The sequence below is a fragment of the Protobothrops mucrosquamatus genome, unplaced genomic scaffold (genome assembly GCF_001527695.2).
Source record: "Protobothrops mucrosquamatus isolate PMUCROS unplaced genomic scaffold, P.Mucros_1.0 scaffold415, whole genome shotgun sequence".
In the NCBI taxonomy this organism is placed as follows: Eukaryota; Metazoa; Chordata; class Lepidosauria; order Squamata; family Viperidae; genus Protobothrops; species Protobothrops mucrosquamatus.
Genome location: NW_015386744.1, coordinates 389,880 through 416,303, shown reverse-complemented (window position 1 = coordinate 416,303; position 26,424 = coordinate 389,880). Strand labels below are relative to the sequence as shown.

General features: G+C 41.8%; 1 protein-coding gene across 1 annotated transcript in view; it reads left to right on the top strand.

Annotated features, from left to right (window-relative positions):
- FBN1 (fibrillin 1) overlaps positions 1–26,424 on the top strand; it is a 149,130-nt gene that overhangs the window by 54,528 nt on the left and 68,178 nt on the right. Inside the window, exons 9-21 of the mRNA XM_029284183.1 lie at positions 1,347–1,496; positions 2,917–3,069; positions 4,583–4,702; positions 6,649–6,774; positions 10,134–10,256; positions 13,532–13,654; positions 17,707–17,859; positions 20,201–20,254; positions 20,375–20,500; positions 22,302–22,427; positions 23,382–23,501; positions 23,685–23,822; positions 25,429–25,479. Coding sequence (XP_029140016.1) covers positions 1,347–1,496; positions 2,917–3,069; positions 4,583–4,702; positions 6,649–6,774; positions 10,134–10,256; positions 13,532–13,654; positions 17,707–17,859; positions 20,201–20,254; positions 20,375–20,500; positions 22,302–22,427; positions 23,382–23,501; positions 23,685–23,822; positions 25,429–25,479 — 1,563 coding nt within the window. The remainder of the gene's footprint in view (positions 1–1,346; positions 1,497–2,916; positions 3,070–4,582; positions 4,703–6,648; positions 6,775–10,133; positions 10,257–13,531; positions 13,655–17,706; positions 17,860–20,200; positions 20,255–20,374; positions 20,501–22,301; positions 22,428–23,381; positions 23,502–23,684; positions 23,823–25,428; positions 25,480–26,424) is intronic.

Genomic DNA, 26,424 nt, shown 5'->3' with positions numbered 1-26,424 from the left:
TATTTGGTTTTTAACAGGTTTTATGGGGGGATGATGTTTTATGTGTTTTAATATGCTGTAAGCCGCCCTGAGTCCTATAGGGAGAAGGGCGGCATATAAATCCATGAATAATAATAATAATAATAATAATTTCCTGTAGCACCAGGCTTCTCCTCTCATTCAAACAATCTGTCAAAGACAAGAGGCAAGAAGTGAGTGCTTTCCCCCAACTGAGAGCCAGTTTGGTCTAGTGCAGTGGTTCTCAACCTGTGGGTCGGGACCCCATTTGGGGTCGATCGACCATTTCATGGGGGTCGCCAAGCAAGGCTGTCCGCCATTTTTTTTGTCCGCCATTTTTTTCCCCTTTTCCAGCGGGTGCCTTACCTCCCTTGAGCTGGGCCAGCTGGTGGTCGGCCTGCTCCGTCTCTGCCGCTTGCCAGCTACGCCTCGGCCGGCGCAGGGGGCGGAACCACGCATGCGCGGCGCTCCCGGGCAGGGAAAGTCCTCAACTTACGACCGGTTGGGTAGTCCTCGACTTACGACTGGTTTAGTCCTCGACTTACGACCGGTTTAGTCCTCGACTTACAACTGGTTGGGGTCGCGGCATTAAAAAGGTTGAGAACCACTGGTCTAGTGGATGAGGCACCAGGCTAGAAAATGGGAGAATGTGAGTTCAGGTCTCACCTTAGCGATGAAAGCCAGCTGGGTGACTTTGGGCCAATCACCAGGGGGCTGTGAGTTCTAGTCCTACCTTAGGCATGAAAGCTGGCTGGCTGATTTTGGGCCAGTCCCTCTCTCTCGGCCCAACCCACCTTACAAAGTCCTGTTGTTGAGGGGAAAATGGGAGGAGGAAGGAATACGAGGGATGTTTGCTGCCTCGAGTTATTTATAAAAATAATGAAGGAAGGACAAAAATGAATAAATAAAAACAGACTCTTTAGCAACAGAAATATTCAGGCCCATCCAGGCACAAACATAGCAGATGGTTTTTGCTTAGAGCAGGCGTGTCAAACTGCCGGCCCGTGGGCCGGTTGTGTCACGCCAAAACCGCACCCACCCCATTGCTGGCAATGGGGAAAAAAGTCGCGATACGTTGCGCGACGTCACGTGACGTCGCGAGTTTGACATGCCTGGCTTAGAGCATATTAAAATTGGCATCTGGCTATAAACCAGGCTTGTCCAAATGCGGCAACTTTAAGATCGGTGGACTCCGACTCCCAGAATTCCCTAGTTCAGAATAGCTACCTGGGGGATTCTGGGGGTTGGAGTCCACAGATCATAAAGTTGCCAAGGGTGGACACCCCTGCTATCGATATAAAGCAACGGTCGGTCGTTTTTTTATTGAATAATTTTGCGTTTTCTTTCAGATGAGTTCCGCAAATTATGCATATACGGCAGTTTGCCAGCTGGGAGGCCGGATATACCCAGCGTCCCAAGACCCCCTGTTTTTCCGCCTGACATCTTCCGGCCTCCAATATTTCCACCAGATGGGGTTCCGCCTTCTTATAGACCCCCAGGTAAGATTCAGTTCATTTCCCCCTGGTTTAAGGCTATCTTTCATCTGTTTTGGGGTTTGGCGTTTTCGTTGTTGTTGACGGTAAAATTGGCTCTGGCCAGTTTCTTCACCATGGATGACTTTGGGTAAAGCAAGCAATGTTTTGAGGTTACCCAGCTCGTTGTAGACCCTAATCGTGTTGTACATTTTGCTTTCTTCTGCCCTCGAGAAGGTTCCCCCTCCCAAACTGTTATTTTTATTCTTAACTTTTAATTACGTTGGGTAGGAGTTTGAGATATTTTGATGCTTTCTTCCCTTCCCTTTCTAGTCTTCTAGCTAGGACAGTGATGGCGAACCTATGGCACGCGTGGCAGAGGCGGCACTCAGAGCCCTCTCTGTGGGCACTCGCGCCCTGCCCCGGAGATGGCAACTGTCCCTCTTCCACCAGCTGCCTGCTAACTCACCGAGGTCCCACGTGGCCGGATGCATCCCGGCACGGCTGGTTTCCCTCCCCCCCGTCCCATCCCTCCTGGCCTCACATGCTCTCCTTTTCCCGGGCACGATCCACTGCATCGCCTCCTCAGCTGTCGGCCGGCCATCCAGCTCAGAGGTAGCTTCTTTGAACTGCTGGCGGTGGGCTGCAGAGCCCCAGAGTGCGGCGGTCGAGGGGCCGGCAGGCTGTGGCTGCTGACGGACACCATCGGCCTCTGTGTGCGGGGGCCGATGGTGTCAGGCAGCAGCCGCCCCGGCCCTTGTCTTGCCCCATGGCAATGGCACCCCTGCCCTGCCGTGCCTCACCCTGCAGGACGAGCCTCCTGCCTACCGCCCCACCTGCCAGAGACCCCCTGGATCTCCCCCAACCCTGCCCACCCCCACAGGGGTCCCTTCCCATGAGCAACATTGAGATGACCATGCCCATCTTGGCCACACCCACCCAATCTGCCATGACCACCACAGCCATGCCCATCTAATGGGCCACGCCCACCTGGCACCCAGCAATAAATAAGTGGGGTTTAGGTTGCAGTTTGGGCACTCAGTCTGTAAAAGGTTCGCCATCACTGAGCTAGGAGATGATGTGTGTTTGTTAAGAAACCAAAAGTGGGTTAGGAGGAAAGTGTTTCAGAATATATTGGATTTGAAGGGGTTCCTTTTCCCCCCCAGACTGCAGTTCTAAGTTATCTACGAGCAAATCAGCTTACTGTAGTTCCAAAGTGGGTAGCTTTCCAAAGAAATCCTTCATCAGGAAATGATAGAACTTGGAAAAAGAAGTAACAGTTAGATTGAGAATGGCTATTTGCAATGACAATATGCTTATCAACGACGGATACAATCTCACTGTAATCACTCTAATAGATTTTAACAGTTTAATTTTTTTTTCAAAAAAAAAAATATCAAATGCATCCCATAGTGAACTTTGATTTTTTTTTTAAAAAAAATTTCAGGTGTTGTCTCAGTTAATCTCACTCGGCCACAAGCCAACTTCTGCCAGCTGTATCAAAATCTTTGCATTAATGGACGCTGCATTCCGACTCCTGGAAGTTATCGCTGTGAATGCAAGAAAGGGTTTGAACTGGACCTTAGAGGGGAATGCATAGGTACGTCCGCCTTATCAGATTTATGTCGTACCATGACTTATTCCTTCCCTTCCCTTCTTTCACTTTTCAGCTGGATGCTCTCTTTCTGAAATCAGCAGAATTTGGAATACGCTTAACTCAGAAGCCTTTAGACCAGACATGTCAAACACAAGGCCCGGGGGCTGGATGCGGCCCGCGAAGTGGTTTCATGTGGCCCGCGAAGCCATCCTGGAAACAGTGAGGGAACGGCCCCCGCTGTCTTGGCCCTGGCCCAGGCCAACTGGGAGCCAATGTACAATTTTGTGGTGGCCATCTTGGCACTTGCCCCAGTGGACCATGCCTTGGCACTTGCCCCAGTCCCACCCCCTTCTGCCAGAGACCTTCAGATCTGTCCCACTCCTGCCCAGGCCCCCCATAGGCACCCTTGACGCGAACGATGTAGAACTGGTCACGCCCACCCAGTAGGCCACACTCACTCCATCCACGCCCACCCAGTAGGCTGCACCCACTCTGGCCACACCCACCCGGCCTCCCCAGGGCAATCGCAATGCTGATGCGGCCCTCAGTGAAATTGAGTTTGAACACCCCTGCTTTAGACCGAATGGCGAATTTGTCAGGAATGGATTCCATTCTGAGTCAAAAGGCAACTGAACTTTGTTTTTCCTTGATGACATTTCGCTTCTCATCTAAGGAGCTTCTTTAGCTCTGACTGGATGGTGGAGGATGGAAGGATTTATAATCCTTGCAGTCATCTGTTTGTTAGCATTCCCTCTGAGAGTCGTTGAGGCCACTTGGAGGTCTATCTGTGCCCTCAGGGTCACCTGAATCGTGCAAATGGGTCTGGAAGCTTCTTGGAACTGCTGAAAGGACTGTGTTGTATACAGGAGATAGGTGGTGTCATATCCCTCCCCCTCTGTGGACAGAGGGCTGTTCAGTCTTAATTTAGGTGCCCTCTTTGATCCCTCTTTCAAGCCAGTGGTCCTCCCTGTCCAGAATGTGGACTTTGTTGTCTTCAAAAGAGTGACCTTGGTCTTTCAAATGCAGGTGAAGTGCTGAATCTTGCCCGGAGTGGTTTGTTCTCCTATGTTGTGCCACGCGTTTGTGATGCGGTGGTTTTGTTTCTCTAATGTACAGATCTGTCCATGTTTCACTGCACTGAACTGCATATATCCCATTGCTCAGTTTGTGTCCTGGTGTTTTATCCCTGGGAGTGGATAAAACACAGAAGTTTATTCTAAGAAGAATAAAACCTTGCTTTAGCAGTTCATTCTGATAAGTCTAAGTTCACCCAAGCGGAGAAAAGTGACTCCATAACATCACACTCAAAGAAATGGAACTTTCCCAAGAGTAATGGGGCTTAAGGTCAGAGTATTGGGGTAATGAAGGATGAATATTCCTAACCAGAGTAACGTATATAACACTGCTGGGGTTTTTGCAAACGCACGCTTTGCAGAGGGTGTGAAGCAAGTTAGGAAAGGAAACTTTGGCAGCACTTGCCAAAGTTTGCCAAAACTATGTCTTCTGTCTCTTGCAGATGTGGATGAATGCGAAAGGAATCCGTGCATTGGTGGCGACTGCGTGAACACACAAGGTTCCTACATATGCAAGTGTCGGCCTGGATATCAGAGTACCCCGATGAGGACAGAATGCCGAGGTAAACAATAACACTGTAGAAATACTGGAACTGCCACACAAACATCTACATTTGTGGCTATTTCCAAAGTTTTAAACCGTAGTCAGTTCCCACCGAAATACAGGTAGTCCTTCAATGACAAGAGTTCATTTAGTGACCATTCAAAGTTACAACGGCTCTTTAAAAAAGGGACTTATGACTGTTTTTCACACTTACGACCATTGCAGCATTCCCCCATGGTCAATTCGGATGCCTGGCAACTGACTCGTATTTACGACGGTTGCAGTGTCCTGGGGTCATGTGGCAAGGAAGGTCGTAAAACAGGCCCAAAAGTCACTTGACAAATGTCTCGCTTAGCAACAGAAATGTTGGGCTGATGGCCACAACTGAGCCCCAAAGTTTCTGTTGCTAAGCAGAATTTTTCCCCGTTTTGCAACTTTCCTTTCCACCGTTGTTAAGTGAATCACGGCGCTTGTTAAGTTAATAACACGGCTGTTAAGTGAATCTGGCTTCCCCCCAGAGACTTTGCTTGACAGAAGGTCGCAAAAGAGGGGATCATATGATGCCGGGACACTGCAACCGTCATAAATACGAGTCAGTTGCCAAGCGTCTGAATTTTGATCACGTGACCGTGGGGGATGCTGCAACGGTTGTAAGTTGAGAAACAGCCGTAAGTCACATTTTTCAGTGTCGTCGTAGCTTTGAACAATCACTAAACTAACTGTTGTAAGCTGAGAACTACCGTAGAGACATATATTCCCAATCTCCCTCATGGCATAGACCAGGCTTATCTCGGTTCTGGATTGTGATGTAAAATATTGTCCAGAACATCAGTTCCACCATGAAGAATCTGAACTGCTAGGAACTCATTTGGGCCTCTTGCTTTACAAGGGAAGTCAGATGACAAGTGATAAATTACTTAGACCTCCCAGGATTTGTCTCTTTGAATTAAAAACTGGAAATATTGTTCTTTTTTTTCAACTGCTCACTGCTAGAAAGAGGAAAGCAAACTTGGCTTGTGATCTAAAGAAACAAGACCAACTTTTTTTTTTGTAAGAATACAAGAAAAATCAGCTTGCAAGTGGCGATCTTTAGGCTCCGAGATGTAGTTCCTGAAATTGTGTGCTTAGCTTTTTTTTTTCCTTTTAATTGTAGTAGGAACATGCAGAGGAAGTGCCCAGATCTAAAAATCTCTGCAGGATTAAGGGGATCTATAAGAGAAACAAAGGATTAAAAGATAAAGCCTAGAGAATAAAAACTGACGCACAACAGGCTATAAAAGAAGAAAAGAAACTCAACGAGGTTGTGTCATTTGCCAAAACGACGTTGTGTCAGTTGCCAAAACATTCTCCCCTCCTATCCCACCCCAGCCCTGAAAGTCGAATTGCTAGCAATATGAAATTGGAGCAGTCACAGCAACGACTTTATAGTGGAGTGACGGATAGACCAAGATAGACAAGTATCCATTTAAAAGGATGAGAAAAATGAGCAAAACAGAAACCTAATTCGGCAATAGCTACTATTGCCTGTATTTTGTGCCCAAAGCTTCTCATAGAATATTTCTGAGCAAGAAACAATCAGGAAATAAGAAATACAGGCAGTCCTTGACTTACTGATGACCTTTTTTCACCCTTACGACTGTTGCAGCACCACGCGGTCGTGTGATAAAAAAAAGTTAAGATGCATGGCAACTGACTTGTATTTGTGACGGTTGCAGTGTGCCAGGGTCACGTGATCCCCTTCTGTGACCTGCTGAGAAGTAAAGTCAGTGGGGAAGATAGATCCACTCAACAAACGTGATTTTAGCTTAACAACTGCAGTGATACAAGGCCAGGTCGTAAAATGGGGCAAAAAACTTATTTAACATATATATTTCACTTAACAACAGAAATGTTGGGCTCCACTGTGGTCGTACGTTGAGGACTACCTGTACTTATATTTATTGTCTCTGTTGGTTTTTCTTTTAGATGTTGATGAGTGTTTGCAGAATGGCCGGATATGTAACAATGGGAGATGCATCAACACCGACGGCAGCTTCCACTGTGTTTGCAATGCCGGCTTTCATGTATCAGCTGATGGAAGGAACTGTGAAGGTCAGAACTGGCAAATCCATTCTGAGTATCTTCTTCTTCATCTCTGTAACTGCCTACATTGGGATGTTTCTGTCTGCTTGTTCTCTCCTTGAGGGCTGACTAGTAAATGCCCCCATTGCTTTCAATGTTACAGCAGTCTGTAGGAATCGAAGTTAAATTTGCCAACTCATCTGTTGAGATCTATGTGGCCTTTAAACATAATCACAATCAAAATAGAGCTGGAAGGGACCTTGGAGGTCTTCTAGTCTAACCTCTGTTCAAGCAGGAGACACCCTATACCATTCCGGGCAAATGCTGTTCAGTCTCTTCTTAAAAACCTCCAGTGATGAAGCAGCCACAACTTCTGAAGGCAAGCTGTTTCACTGGTTAATATTTCTCCCATAATTATACATAATCATAACTCACCATAATCATAACTCACATCATTCTCCCTAGAACGTCAAGTAAATAATTTTGTCTATGTGAGGGAAACTAATCAAGGAGAGAACCAACCTAGAACGCAGGAGAAACTTCCTGACACTGAGAACAATTAATCAGTGGAACGACTTGCTTCCAGAAGTTGTGGGTGCTCCAACACTGGAAGTTTTAAAGAAGAGATTGGACAACCATTTGTCTGAAATGGTACAGGATTTCCTGCCCGAGCATGGGTTGGACTAGATGACCTCCAAGGTCACTTCCAACTCTGTTTCTGTGTGGTTGCATTTGGGGATCCACGAACAATAAGCTATGCAAGATCTGAAAGAGAAATAGCACATCTCATAAGCAGTTTCTGTGATGGAAATAGATACTCTTGGGAATGTTCTTTAGATCGTACATAGCATCCTGAATTCATTAACACGCTTCATGAGAGATTCTTGCAACATATCCTGGTCCTTCTAAGAAATGTAAACACAGTTTGGTGTGTTGAAACAATCTGTTCACCAAAATCTCACAACTTCACCAAACCTTTGCATGAATTTGGACAGCAACGTTGAGATTTACTACTCCCGTCGGCCATTTTTTTTTTGTAAAAAAAGGATTTATTAACTTCCTCTTACTGTTACGCAAAATTGCATCCCAAGGCCTGAGAAATGCTTGTGAACTCCCTACTTTCAAAGAAAAAGGAAAAAAAAAGTTGGTTTATTACATTCTCTCAGTCCTTGAGAAGAGGGTCCGCCATCTGCTCACATTTAACAAAAATTCAAGTTCTGGTCACAAGCAGCATTTTTCTGGCAGAATATTATCTCAGTGATTCAGCTGTAAGAGTGAGCGCCAACATTCTTGTTTGGGATAGAGACACGTTTTTAAAAACCATGAGTTGCTTTTGCCTGATTTAGAATGTCAGAAAAAAAGGTAAGCATGCCATGTAGAGAGGAGTCATTTCTCAATATTAAGGGGAATATCTCCAATTTTAAATATTGTTTTAATATCACTTATCCTAAAAGTGAGTTGTTATGTTGCTCCTCTTTAATAGAGGCAAATCCTTCAGGAATCTATGCTTCATCCTAGTACAGAGGGAACGGCTAAAGGTTTGAATTGCTTCTAGGTATTGGCCTAAATATTTTTTTAATCCGGAAATCTATCAAAGTGTTTCATTCAAATATCTCCCTCTCATCACCTCACTAAATCCTATGTCTTAACAGCGATAAAGCCGGTGCGGTTCAAAGAGTCCTCTGTTTTGTGCCTTAAACAACGCTGCCAAAAACACTCCCATGCGTCTGAATGCATCAGCTTCTGAAGTAATTGTCTGTCAGGCTAATCCTCAAGTTACAATCATTCGTTTAGTGACCGTTCAAAGTTACAACGGCACTGAAAAAAGGGACTTATGGCCATTTTTCACACTTGACGTCCGTTGCAGCATCCCCATGGTCACGTGATCAAAATTCAGACGCTTGGCAACTGACTGGTACTTATGACGGTTGTCGGGTCCCGGGGTGTGTGTGCGTGTCACGTGATCCCCTTTTGCGACCTTCCAACGAGCAAAGTCAGTGGGGGAAGCCAGACTCACTTTACAACCGTGTTACTAACTTAACAACTGTAGCGATTCAATTAACAACCGAGGCAAGAAAAGTCTTAAAATGGGGCAAAAGTCACTTAATAGCTGTCTTGGTTTACAACAGACATTTTGGGCTCTGTAAGCTGAGGACTGCCTATACTTGTCTGTAACGCCCGTCTACAAGCTCAAATTCAGAATTTTGTCTGAATTTGGAAAAGCGGTACATTATTAAACATGTGTAAGAGCCATCACATGTACCTGACTGCAGATGTGACCACTATCTGCTTCCCCGTGGGATTTCTGTACCAATAAAGGAGAATATTTGTAACTTAGGGTTGAAATGAAGGGTCCTTGGTACTCTCTGAAATTGCTTGTTTTCTTCCAGATGTTTTATTACCCAAACTAGGTAACATCATCAGTTCTTGGGACACTGTACTAGGGACTAGCCCCGATGATGTTACCTAGTTTGGGTAATGACACCACTGCAGGAAAACCACCAAGCTCAGAAAGCACCAAGAACTTCTGTCTATCCTCCAATATTCTCCTGTGTTAGTTTATCATTGTCCTCCAGGACCTTCCCTATCAAAGGCCATCTCTCAATGCCATTTGTTTAGGACCGTGTGAGATACTCTGTTGCCTTTGTGTCTTACTTTTGGGCATCTGGTTAGTCCCAGCTGGAAAAAAAAAATACCAACCTTTGGTTTAGTTTACCAGATTTATTTTTACATTCCCATGTTTTTTTAAAAAAAACTCAGGGAGGGAACTTGTGTTCCTCCAGATCTTACTGAGGTGTGATTTCTAGCAGTTTCAGACAAAACGATGAGTGGTTCACAATGTTTTGCTTTACTTTAACAACATAAGAAAGCATGCAGATCTGCCTTCTGTCTTCGTTGTTGTGTTTAACAACAGAAAAGTGTTAAGAGATCACTCTTACTGTAAGATAACTGTTAGCCTTTAAAGTATCAGTGTTAATCTGAAAAGGACCTGATCTGGAAGGAGTTTATCCTTGGAGAGTGGAAGAGTGATTTGTCTGGTCTAGAGAGACTCACTAAATTCAACTAAGCAGTTACTCAGACATCACATACACCCTTGAAACTCAAGCATACCTGTAGAAGAGAATATTTGTAGCCCAGGGTTGAAGTGGGGAGTCCTTGATGCTCTCTGAGCTTGGTGGTTTCCTTGCAGATATTTCATTATCCGTCTAGGTAGCATCATCACAGGACTGACGATGTTACCTAGTTGGGTAATGAAATGTCTGCAAGAAAATTAAGCTTGGAGAGCACATAAAAGGGTCTACATTTGGGGCAGTATTCTATAGGTCACTGGAATAAGGTTACGCTCTTTAACGGTGATGAACTTTTGTTTGTGCATTCATTTTTTTTAGATATGGATGAATGCAGCATACGAAACATGTGTCTTAATGGTATGTGCATCAATGAAGACGGAAGTTTCAAGTGTATTTGCAAACCTGGTTTCCAGTTAGCCGTAGATGGACGTTACTGCAGAGGTGAGTAGTTATCTGCAGACGTTGCAATGGGCAATATATTTGATACGAAGTGTGCAGTGCAAATATATGATCCTAAACACTCTGCATCAAACTTGGTATTGTGTTAATACAATTATGAATAAAGGAGAGTATTTGTAACTCGGGGTTGACATGAGGGGTCCTTGGTGCTCTGTGATCTTGCTAGCAGCACCGATGATGTTACCTAGTTTGGGTAATGAAACGTCTGCAAGAAAACAAGAAAGCTCAGAGAGTACCAAGGACCCCTCATAATACAGTTATTGTGTTCCATCTTGGAAGAAAACTTGGCTGTTTTAGTGAAAATCATGTCAAATGTTCTGGATTTAAGAAATTCCTTGGTAATATCTATTTTGACTACAAAACAGGGTGTTTAGGGGTTCCAAGGAGACAGTAAAACAACACATAGTTCATTTGAGAGTTGTAGCTTGTGATTGAAGGAAAAGTTTTGAGTCTTTTGAGATTATTTCTTTACATCCAACTCATCTTCCACACCCCAGGAAAAAGAAATGCGTAAAATTGTGATCTGGCTTATGTGCAACAAAGGAGAGCCAGATTGGAGATGAAGTTGAAACTGGAAGACTGTGAGTTCTGATCTTCCCTTAGGCGTGAAAGTTGATGGGGTGACTTTGGACTAGTCACTCTCTTTCAACCAGCCTACCTCACAGGGGTTATTGTTGTGTGGAAGATAGGAGGAGAGAGAGCATTGTGTTCACTGCCCTGAATTAAATAAGGACAGGATATAAATCTAGTAATTAAATAAACTATGGCCTCACCCTTTTTGTATAACTGTTGCATCCACTGCATTATTTGCCAAAAGTATATCATGCCCCTTTGATCATTAAAATATCCTCTGCTGTAAAATAAGTGAATATTAATATAATAAGCTCTGCTTCAGGGTATCTCTAGATCAGGGTTCTTCAAACTTGGCCCTTTTATGACTTGTGGACTTCAACTCCCAGAATTCTGGGAGTTGGAAGTCCACAAGTCATAAAAGGGCCAAGTTTGAAGACCCCTGCTTTTGTTGTTGTTGTTAGTTGCGAAGTCGTGTCCGACCCATCGCAACCCCATGGACAACGTTCCTCCAGGCCTTCCTGTCCTCTACCATCTTCTGGAGTCCATTTAAGCTCACACCTCCTGCTTCAGTGACTCCATCCAGCCACCTCCTTCTCTGTCGTCCCCTTCTTCTATTGCCCTCCATCTTTCCCAGCATTAGGCTCATCTCCAGCGAGTCCTTCCATCTTATTAGGTGGCCAAAGTACTTGAGTTTCCACTTCAGGATCTGGCCTTCTAAAGAGCAGTCGGGGTTGATCTCTTCTAGGACTGACTGGTTTGATTGCCTTGCAGTCCAGGGGACTCGCAGGAGTCTTCTCCAGCACCATAGTTCAAAGATAGCCCAGGGCTGTCCCAAAGATGCTTTGTTTTTCCTTGAAGATGTTTAGCTTCTCATCCAAGAAATGTTTTCAGTACGAGAAGCAAACCGAAGAAGCTTCTTAAATGAGAAGTGAAACATTTTCAAGGAAAAACAGAGTCCAGTGGCCTTTTGAAAAAGCACCTTTGGGACAACCATGATCTGGATGACTGAGAATCTCCATAGACATATCACCCAGGGCTGTCTTGCAAATCCACTACACTGTTAGATTCAGGCCAGAGACTCCTGCATTTTATCACTATGCTAGACCATAGCAGAATTTTGTTTCTTATATGCAAAGAAGTAGAAACCTCTTACATAAGGACTGTGCTGGAAACTGAGGAGAGTTCAACCATTTATTCACCTTTTTGGCTTGAACAGGAGATTGGAGGCTAACATGCCAAAGATACAAGCAATTAAAAGTTTTGAACAAGCAAGACTGAATTTTGTGCCAAACACCACAAGCTAAATGAAACACAGAGGTGTTTTGCTCTCCATTTGCCCTTTTAAGGTTGGGAGGGGGGGTGGGGTGGGCAAAAGAAAGAAAAGGCCACACGTGCCAAATGTTGTGTATACTGAAGGGAGATGTTAGGATATGATTATATTGTTAAAGGTTACGCATCAACCCACTCGGTATTTTTTAAAACATTTCTCTAATCCTCGGTATTTGGAGAGAGAGAAGAGGGAGGGGGGAAATGTACAGTTGCCATATCAGGACAAGCAATGAATTTATTTCCTGCTGGGCAGGAGTGTGCCTGTCTGTGTAAAACTGAGCAAGTTAACAAATTCAGTAACACAATTGTGATCAAATAGTTTTCACATTCTGCGGTATGTGCAAAGCCTGAAAAATTGGAGACGGGGAAAGATTGTGGTACTTTATGGGAGAACAGAAATAAATTCACGGACACACAGACACACACAGACAGACAAATGACAGACAAATTTACTTGGAAGATAAATATCTATTGATCTTGCAGTAGAAAAGAATATCTATAGCTCAGCATTGAATCATGGAGTCCTTGCTGTTCTCTGAGTTTGGTTGTTTGCTTGGAGACATTTCATTACCCAACTAGGTAACATCATCAGTGCAAGTTGAGTGTGGGGTTGACTCTCTGTCTATATGCAATAGTTTGACTGGACAGTGTTGGTGGCGTGTGTGGTTTTCTCCTTGGTAAGTTCCTTGTACTTGATACTTTTTTCTTGCTGGTTCTGAGTAATTTCAGAACCAGCCCTGAGTCCCATGGGGAGAAGGGCGGCATATAAATTTAAGAAAATAAATAAATAAATAAATAAATAAATAAATACTACTGTAATCAAGGAACTGCCAAAGAGAAGACATTTATGTATTTATTTACAGGGCTTACATGCCTCCCCAATCAAAACTGACTGAGTGGCTTACAGACCATGTTTACATAAATAAGGTTAAAAGTACAAAGTCTAAAGCCTAAATAACAACACGTACAAAATGCAGTGCTTAGAAAAAGAACAGAAAAGGACATTCATTAATCTCCACGTTACAGGAGGGAGCAACTCATAACATTCCCACCTCAGGGTCGAATCTCTACTGAATAAACCAGGTTTTGAGGCCTATCTGACATCCAGCAGTTCGATGGCCATCCAGACCTCAAAGAAAGTGCTATTCCAAACAAGGAGTTGAAAAGAACCGCTTCTGGACTGGAAGTGGTTCCCTTTTATGAGATCTTACCAAGATAGAGTCTTGGGAGAAAGTAGTGCTGAAGATATCCACAGAGTATGAACTATTTATTTGTATACACCATGAACAAACGACACTTGAATGAAAACAGATAAACTGTAATCTTCAACAAAATGGCCTTTTTCTTTTTGACAGATATTGACGAGTGTGAGACACCAGGAATATGCATGAACGGCCGCTGCGTGAACACCGATGGTTCCTTCAAATGCGAATGCTTTCCTGGCCTTGCTGTGGGGTTGGATGGACGTGTGTGTGTTGGTAAGACAAAGCCGTGGTTGCCAGTTATGGTTCAGGGCTTAGCGGTCAGTCTTGAAAAACTCTAGAACCCTATTTCCAAATCTGGCACCTTCCAAATGTATTGGGACTTTAAGGATGCAGGATTCTCCATCAAGGTGGGCTATAAATTCCAGATGTTGATGTTTCAACATGTCTAAAAGGCAGCAGGATACACTGGAACGTCACCCTCTTTTGTACAGATCGTCCTCAACTTACAACAGTCCATTTAGTGACCATCTGAAGTTTCAGTGACATATGACCATTTTTCATTAGAAGCCTTGTAACATCCCCAAGGTCACGTAATCAAAATTTGGATGCTTGGCAACCGACTCATGTTTATGACGGTTGCAGAGTCATGTGATCACCTTTTGTGACCTCCTGACAAGCAAAGTCAATGGGGAAGCCAGATTCACTTAACAACCATGTTACTAACTTAACAACTGCAGTGATTCACTTAACAACTGTGGCCAGCAAGGTCATAAAATGGGGCAAAATTCCCATGGCAAATGTCTCACTTAACGATGGAAATTTTGGGCTCAGTTGTGGCTGTAAGTCGAAGACTACCTGTAAGGGGTGAGCTCAGGTAGAAGGATGTCATACCAGAATTTGCCTGGATTCTGGAATAACTCTTCATGAGAACTAGATCTGACAAGGAAGCTATCACAATCCAGTTTTGACTTAAAGGTGCTTTATTCAAAAAGCAACTGGACTTCCGTGGGTTTGTTTCTTTTGAAAATGTTTTGCTTCAGTTCGGAAGAAGCTTTTTGGATGAGAAGTGAAACATTTTCAAAGCAAAAACCAAGGATGTCCACTTGCCTTTTGGAAAAAGCACCTTTGGGACAACCATGGCCTGGATGATTGAGAATCTCCATAGACAATGCAGTTTCAAGTTTCTTCTTTTCTGAAGCTGAGTCACGATTATTAATGGTGACAGTTGTATCTGTGGCTCACTTTCAGCATCGTTTGTTAATGAACACGGACATTTTGGCCTTCCTGACTGAAAGCATTTAAGAACTGATTTCCTGCCTGAAAAACGTCCAACTTTTTTTTTTATTTTCATGTGTTTATCCAATGTTCCTGAGCATAGAGTGCCAATGCATTTACAGGGATGATGAATCCCATTCGCTGTGCAATTGTGTCTTTATGAGAAACTTCCTCCTTCAACCTCATATTTGAAAGGACTAGAAAGGAAATGACACAACGATCAATGAGTGGAAATCCAGCAATTAAAATATTCTCTCTGGTTCTTCCTAATATGGTGCAATGCAGGAATGCTGTTGGTGTTCTGAACAAGGAAAAAAAAAGAATTATCCTTTTAAAAATATAGGAGCACGTAGGAAACCATTAATAAAAGGGTCGGTACTTCTGATAAGCCTCAACTGCTGTGTACAGATTGTGCTGAGCAGTCGTTTGGCTTGTTGCAACTGTGATTCAGATCTCAAACATGCAGAAAGGCAACATAAAATATAATGGGTAGCCAGAATTATCTGAATCTGCCTTAAAATGGAGTTACTGAATTATGTTCATTCCAAGAGTTATCTATGAATTAGGAATTCATTCCAAATTCCTGCTTTTAAAATAAATGTAAGATGGCATGTCCTGGTACATGGAGTGACTTTCCATCAAATTAACATACCTTAGCAAATGGCAACCGGATTAACTCTCTTTTGTATTTTTAGCCTTTGACAGGTTGGCAAAGTAAACGAAGCAGAATTGTTTTACCAAGCAGAGTTGTGAATTGTTCAAGGAAGTTGTAACTCTAGTCAGGTTGAAGTATCTGAAGAGGAAGACAAATGGCCTCCGACAGTTTTTCACTACTTCTGTCGCTGGGATAATCCAAAGTTAGTTACTGTTAGTATCCCCCAGTTTGGATTAATCCTCTTGGAGACATCAATGGCCTCTGGAGAAAAATAAAATAAAAATATCACTTACTTGGCAGAAATGGATATTTTCCACCCATGAGAACTGAGTAGCTAAAATGTAAAAGAGGAAGGCATTAGTAAACAGTAGAGAGATTAATCCTTTGGGTATGAGCCTTAGACAGTGGTGGGATTCAAATATGGGAACAACCGGTTCTCTGTGTGGATGCTGCTTCCGGAAGTCCATTCTGGACCTGGGCAACAAAAAATTAGCTACCGGTTCTGCCAAAGTGGTGTGAACCAGCTGAATCTCACCACTGGCCTTAGATGGAAAAAAAAAAAGATCCAAGGAATCTAGTAACTTGGATGGCTGAAATTTGGTGGTGGTCCTTAGGCATTCTTCAAGAAAGCTATTTTTCGGTTGTCGGCATATGACTTGAGGGGCGTATTCCTTGGCACCATTTAAAGATTTCCTTGACTTCAGCTCAGCATCAGGTGTCTGCATGTGCATACTGGTTGTTCTCGACTTACAACCATTTGTGTTTAGTGACCATTCAAAGTTACAATGCCACTGAAATACAGTGACTTATGAACTATGACCGGTTTTCCCACTTACACCAGTACGCCCGTGGTGATGTGATCCCTTGGCAACTGGCATGTATTTATGACGGTTGCACTGTCTTGGGTCATGTGGTCACCACTGGTCCCCTTTCCAGCTGGCTCCCAACGTGCAAAGTGAATGGAGGAAGTCAGATTCGCTTAACGACCGCATGATTCATTTAACCACTGCAGTGATTTGCTTAACTACTGCAGCAAAAAAAGTCATAAAATGGGGCAGAATTCTGTTTAAACGACTGCCTTGCTTAGCAATGGAAATTTTGGACTCAAAATACAAGTTGAGGATTACTTGTAGTTCTCTTGGCAGAAGAAAGAATGTGCGAAGGCCGTCTCTGAAGATGACTTCCTTGTCTAGACAGCAGTCTGGAGGTTCTCCATCCAGCTAGTTTCCGGGACTAGCCTTGTTTAGGTTCTTGAATTAGTCTAGGTTAGTAAAATGCTGCCACCTGCTGCAGTTTCTTTGCACAAGTTTACCAGAATCAATTTTGTTGAGTTTCTGTGGAGATTCTCAGCCATCCAGGTCACAGTTATCCCAAGGGTGCTTTTTCATGAGGCGACTGGATTTTCTTGGAAAACTGGAAAAAATAAAGTCCCAGTTGCCTCATGTAAAAGCACCTTCTGTTGAGTTTCATGAGGAAACTTGGGCTGAATGGCATCAGTGTGCTAGGCCACAAGAGGAATCTGATGGTGCAGTGCAAGGATGTGGAATTAATCTTCAGCCATTAATTTGGGGTTCTGCAGAATTGCTGAACTACAATTTACCTCAGAAGTGCTTTTTTCAAAAGGCCACCGGACTTGGTTTTTTCCAGTTTCCTTTTGAGGAGGAAAAAAACAAAGTCCACCGGTCTTTTGAAAAAGCACTCAGACCTGGAGGACTGAGAATCTCCATAGGCAATTTATAATTTACCCATAACTGTAGTCGGGAGGGATAATGAAGGTAGGGATTTGATGAGGATGTGAGGACATCTGTCACCCCATTGATCGGGTTGATTCAGCAATGTCTGAAGTGTCACCACTTCTCCGTTCCTGGTTTAGCAGATATGAAGAGCTTTTTAAATCAGAGAAAGGCGGGTGCTCCAAATAAATGGCTGCCGATTGACTTTTTACAATTAAAAACGTTTTGAGAAAAATAAAATGGAGGCGGCTATTTGTCTGTCTTGAAGCATTCCTGAATCAATGGGAGAAAATGCTGTGGAGATTGTTTGGACTTTGAATCCTGTCACAAATAGCTCCCCAGCTTGTCCGTAGTAACTTCAACTGGTCATAAGTCAGGAGTTACCTGTAATCAAGTACCTATGACAATTGAAACCAACAACTTGGCTGTTAACTGAAGAGGTTGCTAAGTGAAACCATGACTGTGCTTATGATCTTACTTCAGCTTTCCTTTGTTTTACACACCTGAGAAGGTATGTAAATGTGAGGATTGATTGCAAAGTTGTTTTTTTTCATCATGGTTGTAACTATGAATGATGGTTAAATGAGACAATCACAGAACCAGAACTATCTGTATTCCTATTGAATGTATTTGACAGCCTTTTTTTTAAATCTCTCATTCAGATACACATATGCGAAGCACCTGCTATGGGGAATACAGAAGAGGCCAGTGCGTTAAACCATTATCTGGCGCGGTCACTAAGTCCGAATGCTGTTGTGCGAGCACAGATTATGCCTTTGGGGAGCCTTGCCAACCATGTCCTGCACAAAATTCAGGTACAGTGTGATTCACACATACCCTGAGATTTAAATCCCTTATTTGTCATTTGTTAAAGAGGTTCAGGATGCTAGAATAGAATATTCTATACTATCTACCACACAGAGGTGCTAACAATGATTTCATTCAATCTTTTCAGACATTTTGTTCGGTGGCAGACAGTATAATTATTTTTTCTGCATGTTCTCAGTTTCATCTTGAATTTTGTCTATTTTTTTTTTACCGTACTTATGATTTTGGCATTTCTTTAAGTAGCCCTTTCTAAAATGTTTCTTTCTTTCTTTCTTTCTTTCTTTCTTTCTTTCTTTCTTTCTTTCTTTCTTTCTTTCTTTCTTTCTTTCTTTCTTTCTTTCTTTCTTTCTTTCTTTCTTTCTTTCGTATTGAGTAAACTCTTATGCTGCCCATCTTTTTGAGCTCACTCGTTGTGTGAACTTTGTTGCTAACGTAAGGACACCTGCCAAACCTGTGATGTGTTTATTTTATTTGGGGGAAAATTTTGTTATATAATGACAGATTCCTCTAGGACAGGTGTGCAAAAATCTTTACAATGTAGTAGCTGACGATAAAATGGCATCGATGTGCATAAAATATCAGGGATTGTAAATTTCTCATGCCCTTCATGGAAGACAGAAGAAATGGAGAATGATATCATTATGTAAGAAGTTTTTTAGGGTCATAGAACTTGCCAAATACTGTAAATATTCTCAAATGTATGTTTGCACGTTGGAGATGTAATCGGTTTCCCCCCCAAACTCCTCTTAAATTGTAATCTCTGCTTAGGCAGTGGTTATTGAAACACCACTGAAGTTTCTTGGCCCAATCTCTCAGAAAAAGAATATTCTGGAATGCTGAGTCCAGAAATTGATGTATTGTGTTGTTTTCTTTTTAAAGAAAAGGTATCACGAGAAGCCTGTACATGTTTAACCTTTATTTTAACTGGCAGATCTGAGAAGGGGACAGAGAAGATCCCTTGAAGCGAATTAAATTGGCTTTAACCAATGTGCAAACTTGAAGGAAAGACTGCTACTCTTTGCCATGTTAGTTCAAACAGTCAGAAAGGGTCTGGAAAATTATCAGAGCAAAAAAAACCCCGCTGCTATCAGCTCTCCTCTTTTAAAACTATGCAACTGAGCCGAAGCATTTTGTAAATGTAAATGGCCTTGTGCCACGGACTTCTGTTTTGTATTTGAATTAATTTCACAGAACATTTCCACATGTGGAAGCATTTTTTTTCTCCTCTGGGCTGTGTTTTGAGCACCTTTACTATTGTTTGAGAACGGATGGTAAAATAGAAGACAGCTATCAACTTTTAATTTTGGGGATGGTGAGGGCTGCAAAAAATATAGTTGTTGTTTTTTTTTTCTTCTTTGATAGCTCACGGGAAGGACATTTTCCTGTGGGCAGTCGTGGTGGTCTTCTCTGCAGTCTTTGAGTTTTAGTCTTAGTAGAAAATAATATTTGCATTTCAGGGTTGACCTGTGTGGTCCTTGGTGCTCTCTGAGCTTGGCTGTTTTCTTGCAGACGTTTCATGACCCAACTAGTTAACATCATCAGTGCTACGGTGCTAGCATAGCCTTCATATATTTTTCTGTTGGTTGGATTAATTGGGTAGTTGTTTTTCCCCCATGTTAGCTATGTCTCAGTTTAGATTTCAGACTGGATTACCAATCTCATTTGCTGAGATGTAAGTGACTATTTTCGTTATTAATATACAATTGTGTTGCAGCCTGCAATTCTAATTGTTGTTGTTTTTTTGCAATTTCTGTGAAATGAAAAGTCATGGTCATTTCAGTTGCTTCTGAACATTTCTGTACATTCATACTAAGCGCCCAGGTGATATTTTGAGCTTGGCATGATGTTCAGCCCACCTATGATACTGTAGTTTACGGAAGGCATGATTGATGTGACTTACTCAATCATGGTTGAAAGAATCCTGATTTTGCAGTGTGAACCAGCACAGTCTTTATCTAACCACTATAAGTCTTCCAGTCTTAAACCCATAGAAGAGGTAGGAGACGAAGCTGCTTCAAAACAGCGGCATTTCAACATCTTGAAATTACAAACTTGTGTTTGTGTCTACTTGGTGGCATGTCCTGTTGAGGTCAATGTGTCCCATTACTCCAAAATCATCTTGTAGAACAGGGGTAGTCAACCTTGGCTCTTTTATGACTTGTGGACTTCAATTGCTGGCTCAGGAATTCTGGGAGTTGAAGTCCACGAGTCATAAAAGAGCCAAGGTTGACTACCCCTGTTGTAGAAGATTGTAGAAACCTCTGTATTTTTTTAAAAAAAATGTATTCTAAATCTCTGGTCTAATTTTTGTCACGTTTTCTCTTCTAGAGGAATATCACGGTCTTTGTAGCAGTGGACCAGGAATTACAGCATCAGGAAATGGTAAGCTTGTAGCTGAATTTCATGCAAAATTGGTGTAAAGGAGTATACAATGAAAAGTTGTCTTAGTTGTTCTGATGAGTTAAAAAATTACATATACCTTTTACTGGGTTTTTTTTTCAGATATCAATGAATGTGCATTGGATCCTGACATTTGTCCCAATGGAATCTGTGAAAATCTGCGTGGAACATATAAATGCATATGTAATTTTGGATATGAGGTGGATTCAACTGGGAAAGTCTGCTTAGGTATGATGTTTTCCATATTCCTCTAACGCTTTCCCAGATTGTAGCTCATCATTTTTATATTAGTTTCAACTACAGGTAGTGTTTACCATTTGCTTCCCTTATTTCCGCTTATCCTTTTAATTTTGTTCTCTTCTTCCTGATCCCGTATGCTGCATTTTCTTTGCTATCAGATTGCTTGATCCTTATTTGTTCGCTGCACTTAGGAAGGTTATTTTTCTACACAGTAAGTGCAATGGCTGCCTTTCCTGTCTTGAAGCAGGAAGCATACAACAATCGCAGTGTAATTGTTCTTCTGACTACAGAAAAAATGGGAATCTCCCAGCACCACCTGCTCATGTCGGCATCCCAATTTTTCTGAAAAATGACCCATGAGCATCAGTGAGTGAGGATGTGACTTACGTTCTTGTATCAGTTTGATTTGATTTTTGACAATAACAAAAATACGTAATCTGTATCCTTCACATGTGTCGGTCCAACAAAGTAGACTGGACTAAGAATCCAGTGCCCTATAGTTGTGACATATAGTCCAGAATTGGAACAAGGGGCTTTTTCACACAGCGAGCAAAGAGACAACTAGCTTGGAATTTTTGGTGTGCAGGAAGAGAGCAAAGATGGCCCTACCTTAGTAGTTCACAGAGTATAATTAATAGTTATACAGATAGTTACTTGAGTTTGGGAAGATTTCTGTCTATAGGCAAACAACAATAAAGAAACTGCTCTTGGTGTCGTCTTTGGTTCCTTGAGCCTAACCTTAATCTTGCCATATCCAAGCAATTATCTGCATAACTATTAGATATACACAATGAACTGCTAAAGATTCTAAGCTACTGTTGTCTCTTTGTCCTCTGTGAAAGAGCCTGTCCCTCTGACTCTGGACTACATTCCACACAATAGTTAGGACTGCTTTTATTGTAGCAGCTATGGCAGCATCGTCTTGCAAATCTGAATATGTTTTCCCCTTCCTCAACTGATCTTTACATGAACAAAGAAGGGGCTTATATGAAACGTTTTTACAAGTTACTATCTTGGCTCAGACTCAGACTTCTCTTTAACTGAGCATTGCCTTGGTAGCTACTCTTCTCCTGTCCTTCAGGGTGGACCATAGGTTGAGAACCATTGGCCAATGGTATGGCCCTGTGCCATGAACGTTATATCAGTTTTGAGCTAGACATATTAAGAAAGTTTTGATGTGTCTCTTTCTGCATTGGTGACTCAGCTGCTGGATCAAATCTGTTGGAATGGTTTTATTGCCTTCCAGCAAGCCAGGCTGATAAAATGTTGCATGCAGACAGAATGTCAAGCTTAATGAAATCTGTTCTTAAAATATATATTTACACACTGTCACATAATATATGGTTCACTGGATCAGTTTTACGAGGGGTCCAGACGATACTGCCCTCCCGTTGGAGGTCTGTTGATTTCCCACGACTTCATCTTTTTATCTCAAGGGAGAAAATATTCTTAAGAAGAAAAACTTAGATTATCTTCATGACGCCTTTGATCTTTCTTGAAATACCCATTTTCCTTGCCACAGGCAGAAAGGAGGTTTGGAAAGTTGTTGTATAAAGGACAAAAATGGCAAATAGTTTACTTCATTTCCACTGACTTCGATGTTAAACCAAACCTTCTTTTATAATATTATATGGAAAAACATTCCTATTAGCGAAGTCTATTCCTTTCCTTAAATAAAAACTTATTTTTTACAGCCTCATATGAAAGAGACAACCCCCCCCCAACATTAGTGGCATTGAAGCATGCAATTTTTGCAGACATTGCTGAATTATCTTAATTATCTTTGCAGACATTGATGAATGTGCCGTGAACAGGTTGCTTTGTGACAATGGGCAATGCAGGAACACCCCTGGAAGTTTCACTTGCACCTGTCCCAAGGGATTTGTGTATAAACCGGATCTACAGACGTGTGAAGGTAATGAAAAAGCTCCATTTTTTTCCCCTCAAAAGTTCTGCCTGATTCTAAAGTGGGGGGTCAAGTTTACAGGCTACATTTGCTTCCAATAGGATAGTTTAATATTTGCGTAATAATGAATTCTGTTCACTTTAACTCTGTTCATTTTATGCACGCAACATATTCCCTGTTCTAAAGTTTAACATTGGGGAATTAAAGTACACAGGTAGTCCTCGATTTATAACAGTTCATTTAGTTACAACGGCACTGAAAAAAGTGACTTACGGCCGTTTTTCACATTTATGACCTTTGCAGCATTGCTTTGGTCACGTGATTAAAATTCAGATGCTTAGCAACTGACTCATATTTATGACGGTCGCAGTGTCCCGGGGTCACGGGGTCCCTTTTTGTGACCTTCTGACAAGCAACGTCCATGGGGACGTTAACAACCGTGTTATTAACTTAACAACTGCAGTGATTCACTTAACAAGTATAGCAAGAAAGGTGGTAAAGCTCACTTAACAAATGTCTCGCTTAGCAACATAAATCTTGGGCTCAGTTGTAGTCGTAAGTCCAGGACCACCTGTGTATTTGATCCAGGCGCTTTAATCCAGAACCTTGGATGAGTTAAGATAAGTTCATGCAGTTCTCCATTTGCAAGTTGCCCTTACAATAGGTTGAAGACAGGTGTGTACAGGGTGTGTGGCTTGCGTGGAGCCGCAGGTCCTTGCTAGTGATTGGATATCACAGGTGAAAGACAAACAATTTCTCCATGAAGAGCAGGTGTAATCATCTTGCGCCAAACCAAATGTCGGAATTCCATCTTCTCTGCTGAACAGGAAACATATATATTAGTTGCAATAGGGGCGAATACATTGTTTTTAAACATATATTATTTTTAAATAATCAAACAGAGCACTCTCTGCCTCTCTGTCCTCCTTCGGGCCGTTCAGATTTGCTTTTTTGCTCTTCTAGATATTGACGAATGCGAATCCAGCCCCTGTGTCAACGGCGTGTGTAAAAATATCCCTGGCTCTTTCGTCTGTGAATGTTCGCCCGAAAGTACTTTGGATCCCTCCAAAACCGTCTGCATTGGTAATGTATTCCTCTGAGCCTTCCCCCTTTTCATCCAGTCTTTAAGAGTGTCGTAATGGCCCACCTCACCGGTTGGGTCATGATGAGGATTGAACTAGCATTCCCCTTTGCACATTGCAGCAACTTAAAGTAGCTCCTTGATCCTGCATTCTCTTATGGTGCTGTGCTTGTGTGTTCTAACAGAGACGGCCAAAGGCACTTGTTGGCAGACCATCGTGAATGGGAGATGTGAAATAAATATCAACGGGGCCACGCTGAAGTCTCAGTGCTGTTCCTCGCTGGGTGCTGCTTGGGGCAGTCCCTGTGTCCCGTGTGAAAAAGGTGAGACCTTTGTGCTGTACTCCTGCATTAATTTACTGCATTCATGCAAAAGTTTATCTGAAAAAGGGGACTTTTCATAATTGCAATAATAATAATAATAATAATAATAATAATAATAATAATAATAATAATAATAATAATAATAATAATAATCTTTATTGATTAACCCATGGGCCGTATCAAGGCACAGAGTTCCAAACACACATTATACTAAAATGCAGTAAAAAACCATTTAGAATGGAATTAGTTAAAATATAATTTAGGACAAAACAGAAATAAAATACAATTTAAAATGAAATTGGGATAAAATACATTTTTAAAATGAAATTAGAATCAGATACGGCAATTTAAGATGTAGATAGATAAAATATGATAAAATTATATTTCACTATCACCCCTACAATCTACCCCAATCAGTCTCACCTATGCCGATCTCAGCCGAACCATTGTGCTCAGGTACTGTGCTGTGTTAAATGTAATTTTCAAATTCTGGCCGCACATAAGGTAGGTTATTTTGATATGCGGGTCCCAATGGGTCAACTTTTCACACTTAGAACTGTTGCAGCATCCGTCACAAGATCAAAATTCAGACGCTTGGCAACTGACATGTACTTAAGACGGTTGCAGTGTCCTGGAGTCACTTGTTCCTCTTTTGCGAGCTTCTGACAAGCAAAGTTGATGGGGAAGCCCGATTAACTGTGTTACTAATAACTGCAGTGCTTCATTTAACAACTGTGGCTAGAAAGGTCATCAAATGGGGGTAAAACTCAGTTAACAACGGCCCTGCTTAGCAACAGAAATTTTCAGCTTGAAGACTACCTGTGTTCCAAAGGTTAGGCTATTTATTTATGAAATTTCTGCACTGCCTATCTCATTTAAGCGATTCTGGGCAGTGTTCAGCAATATACAGGAAGAAATAATATATAATTGATAGGTAGATTATGTGCTATGAAGTTGGTGACAATTCTTAGCATCCAGAAAGGTAAACATATAGATACATAATTAATATAATTAGGACATGTTTCTTCACTATTACATCATGCCTTGCAAGTGCAGGGAATTTTCACACAATTTTCTTGCAGATTGCATAATAAACCACAGAGAGCTTCCCATTAAAAAAAAACTTTACCCCAGATTATTGTGAATAGTCTTTTTGTTACTACACCTTTAACTTGTATGCAAGGATATAATGTAGGTATTGCAATTCCATTATAATTGGGAACTATTCCTTTTTAAATACAGTAGATTTTTTCCAAGAAAACATTCTTAATACTGTTCTGGTTATCACTGTTAGAGCAGTGGTCCCCAACCCCTGGGCCGTGGACCAGTACCGGACCGCGGCATGTCAGCAACCGGACCACACAAACAAGCAAAGCCCCATTTGTGGGATGCAGGTAGCATCCTCCGGTCCGCGGAAAATCCTTTCTCCACAGAACCGGTCCCCGGTGCCCAAAAGGTTGGGGACCTCCGTGTTAGAGTACTTTGTTCCTCTTGTAACCCTTTTCCTTCCTTAATCATTATTAGTTATAATTTATTTGGAAGCGTTCCTGCATAGAAGAGCTGTAACACTTCTTCTCCAATTAAGTTTCTGTTTCATTTGCTTTAGATCCAATATGTTCAAAAGGATATTCAAGGATAAGGGGAAATCAGTGTGAAGGTATGTATTCTTGCCTTGGAATATGAAACAGAATAACCCAATGTAGGCAACGGGAGAAAAAAAAATTATAATAATTCTGTCCACTTAATAATTGTGTTGAGATTGTTTGCTTTTGAAGCTTTTTTAGAGTGGAATTTTACAAAGCTCACTGTTTTGACACTGAGAATGTAATGTTTCAAGTACAAAAAAAAAGACATTACATCTCAGAAGACTTGGGTTTCAGAAGTCCTTCTAAAGACTATACTCATTCTCAGATGCAATTGTACATTTCAGAATTTTGAGAGTGGGTTGTCAGATTTTTAAAAAATGTATGAAAATGCATGCATTAAAGAGAACGACACAGGAGGAACAAACATGCAGAAAAATACACTATATTTCAGAAAATGTGGTTCGGAAAGGAAACTTGCATACACCAAAAGCCTGCTTCACAATAACTACAACCCATTTTTTTTGTGTGTGAAAAAATTCCCCCGATAGAAGAAAACATGGGAAAATATGAAACTGAGTCAAATAAAAAGAGACAGAATCGTCCATCTTTATTAACAATTGCATTCCTTTGGTTCTTGAGGGAAAAAGGATGAGCCCCAAATTGCAACATCGCCTTTGGTATTGCAAAATATTCCAAGCGGGTGATGTGTTAATCCTTCTTTCCTAGGGTGGATGTGTAGATGATTCTGGTTTTCTTCTTCCTTGCTTCCAGATATAACAGCGTCCTTGCGGTACATAAAAAGGTGTGAATAGTTGGTGGAGAAAAAGAAAAGCCAAGGGCTCTTGAAATATCCCATAAATATTAGAAAGAAGATCTTATATCAGAGAGGGTGGAAAGCTTGCTTGAGAAGCAGAAGATTAAGTAGAAAGGAACTCAATTGAGGAACTCAATTGATTAAAAGCAGTCTTGTGGAATTCCTGAAAAGCAGATAGGATGCCCTCTTCCCATCAGTGGTG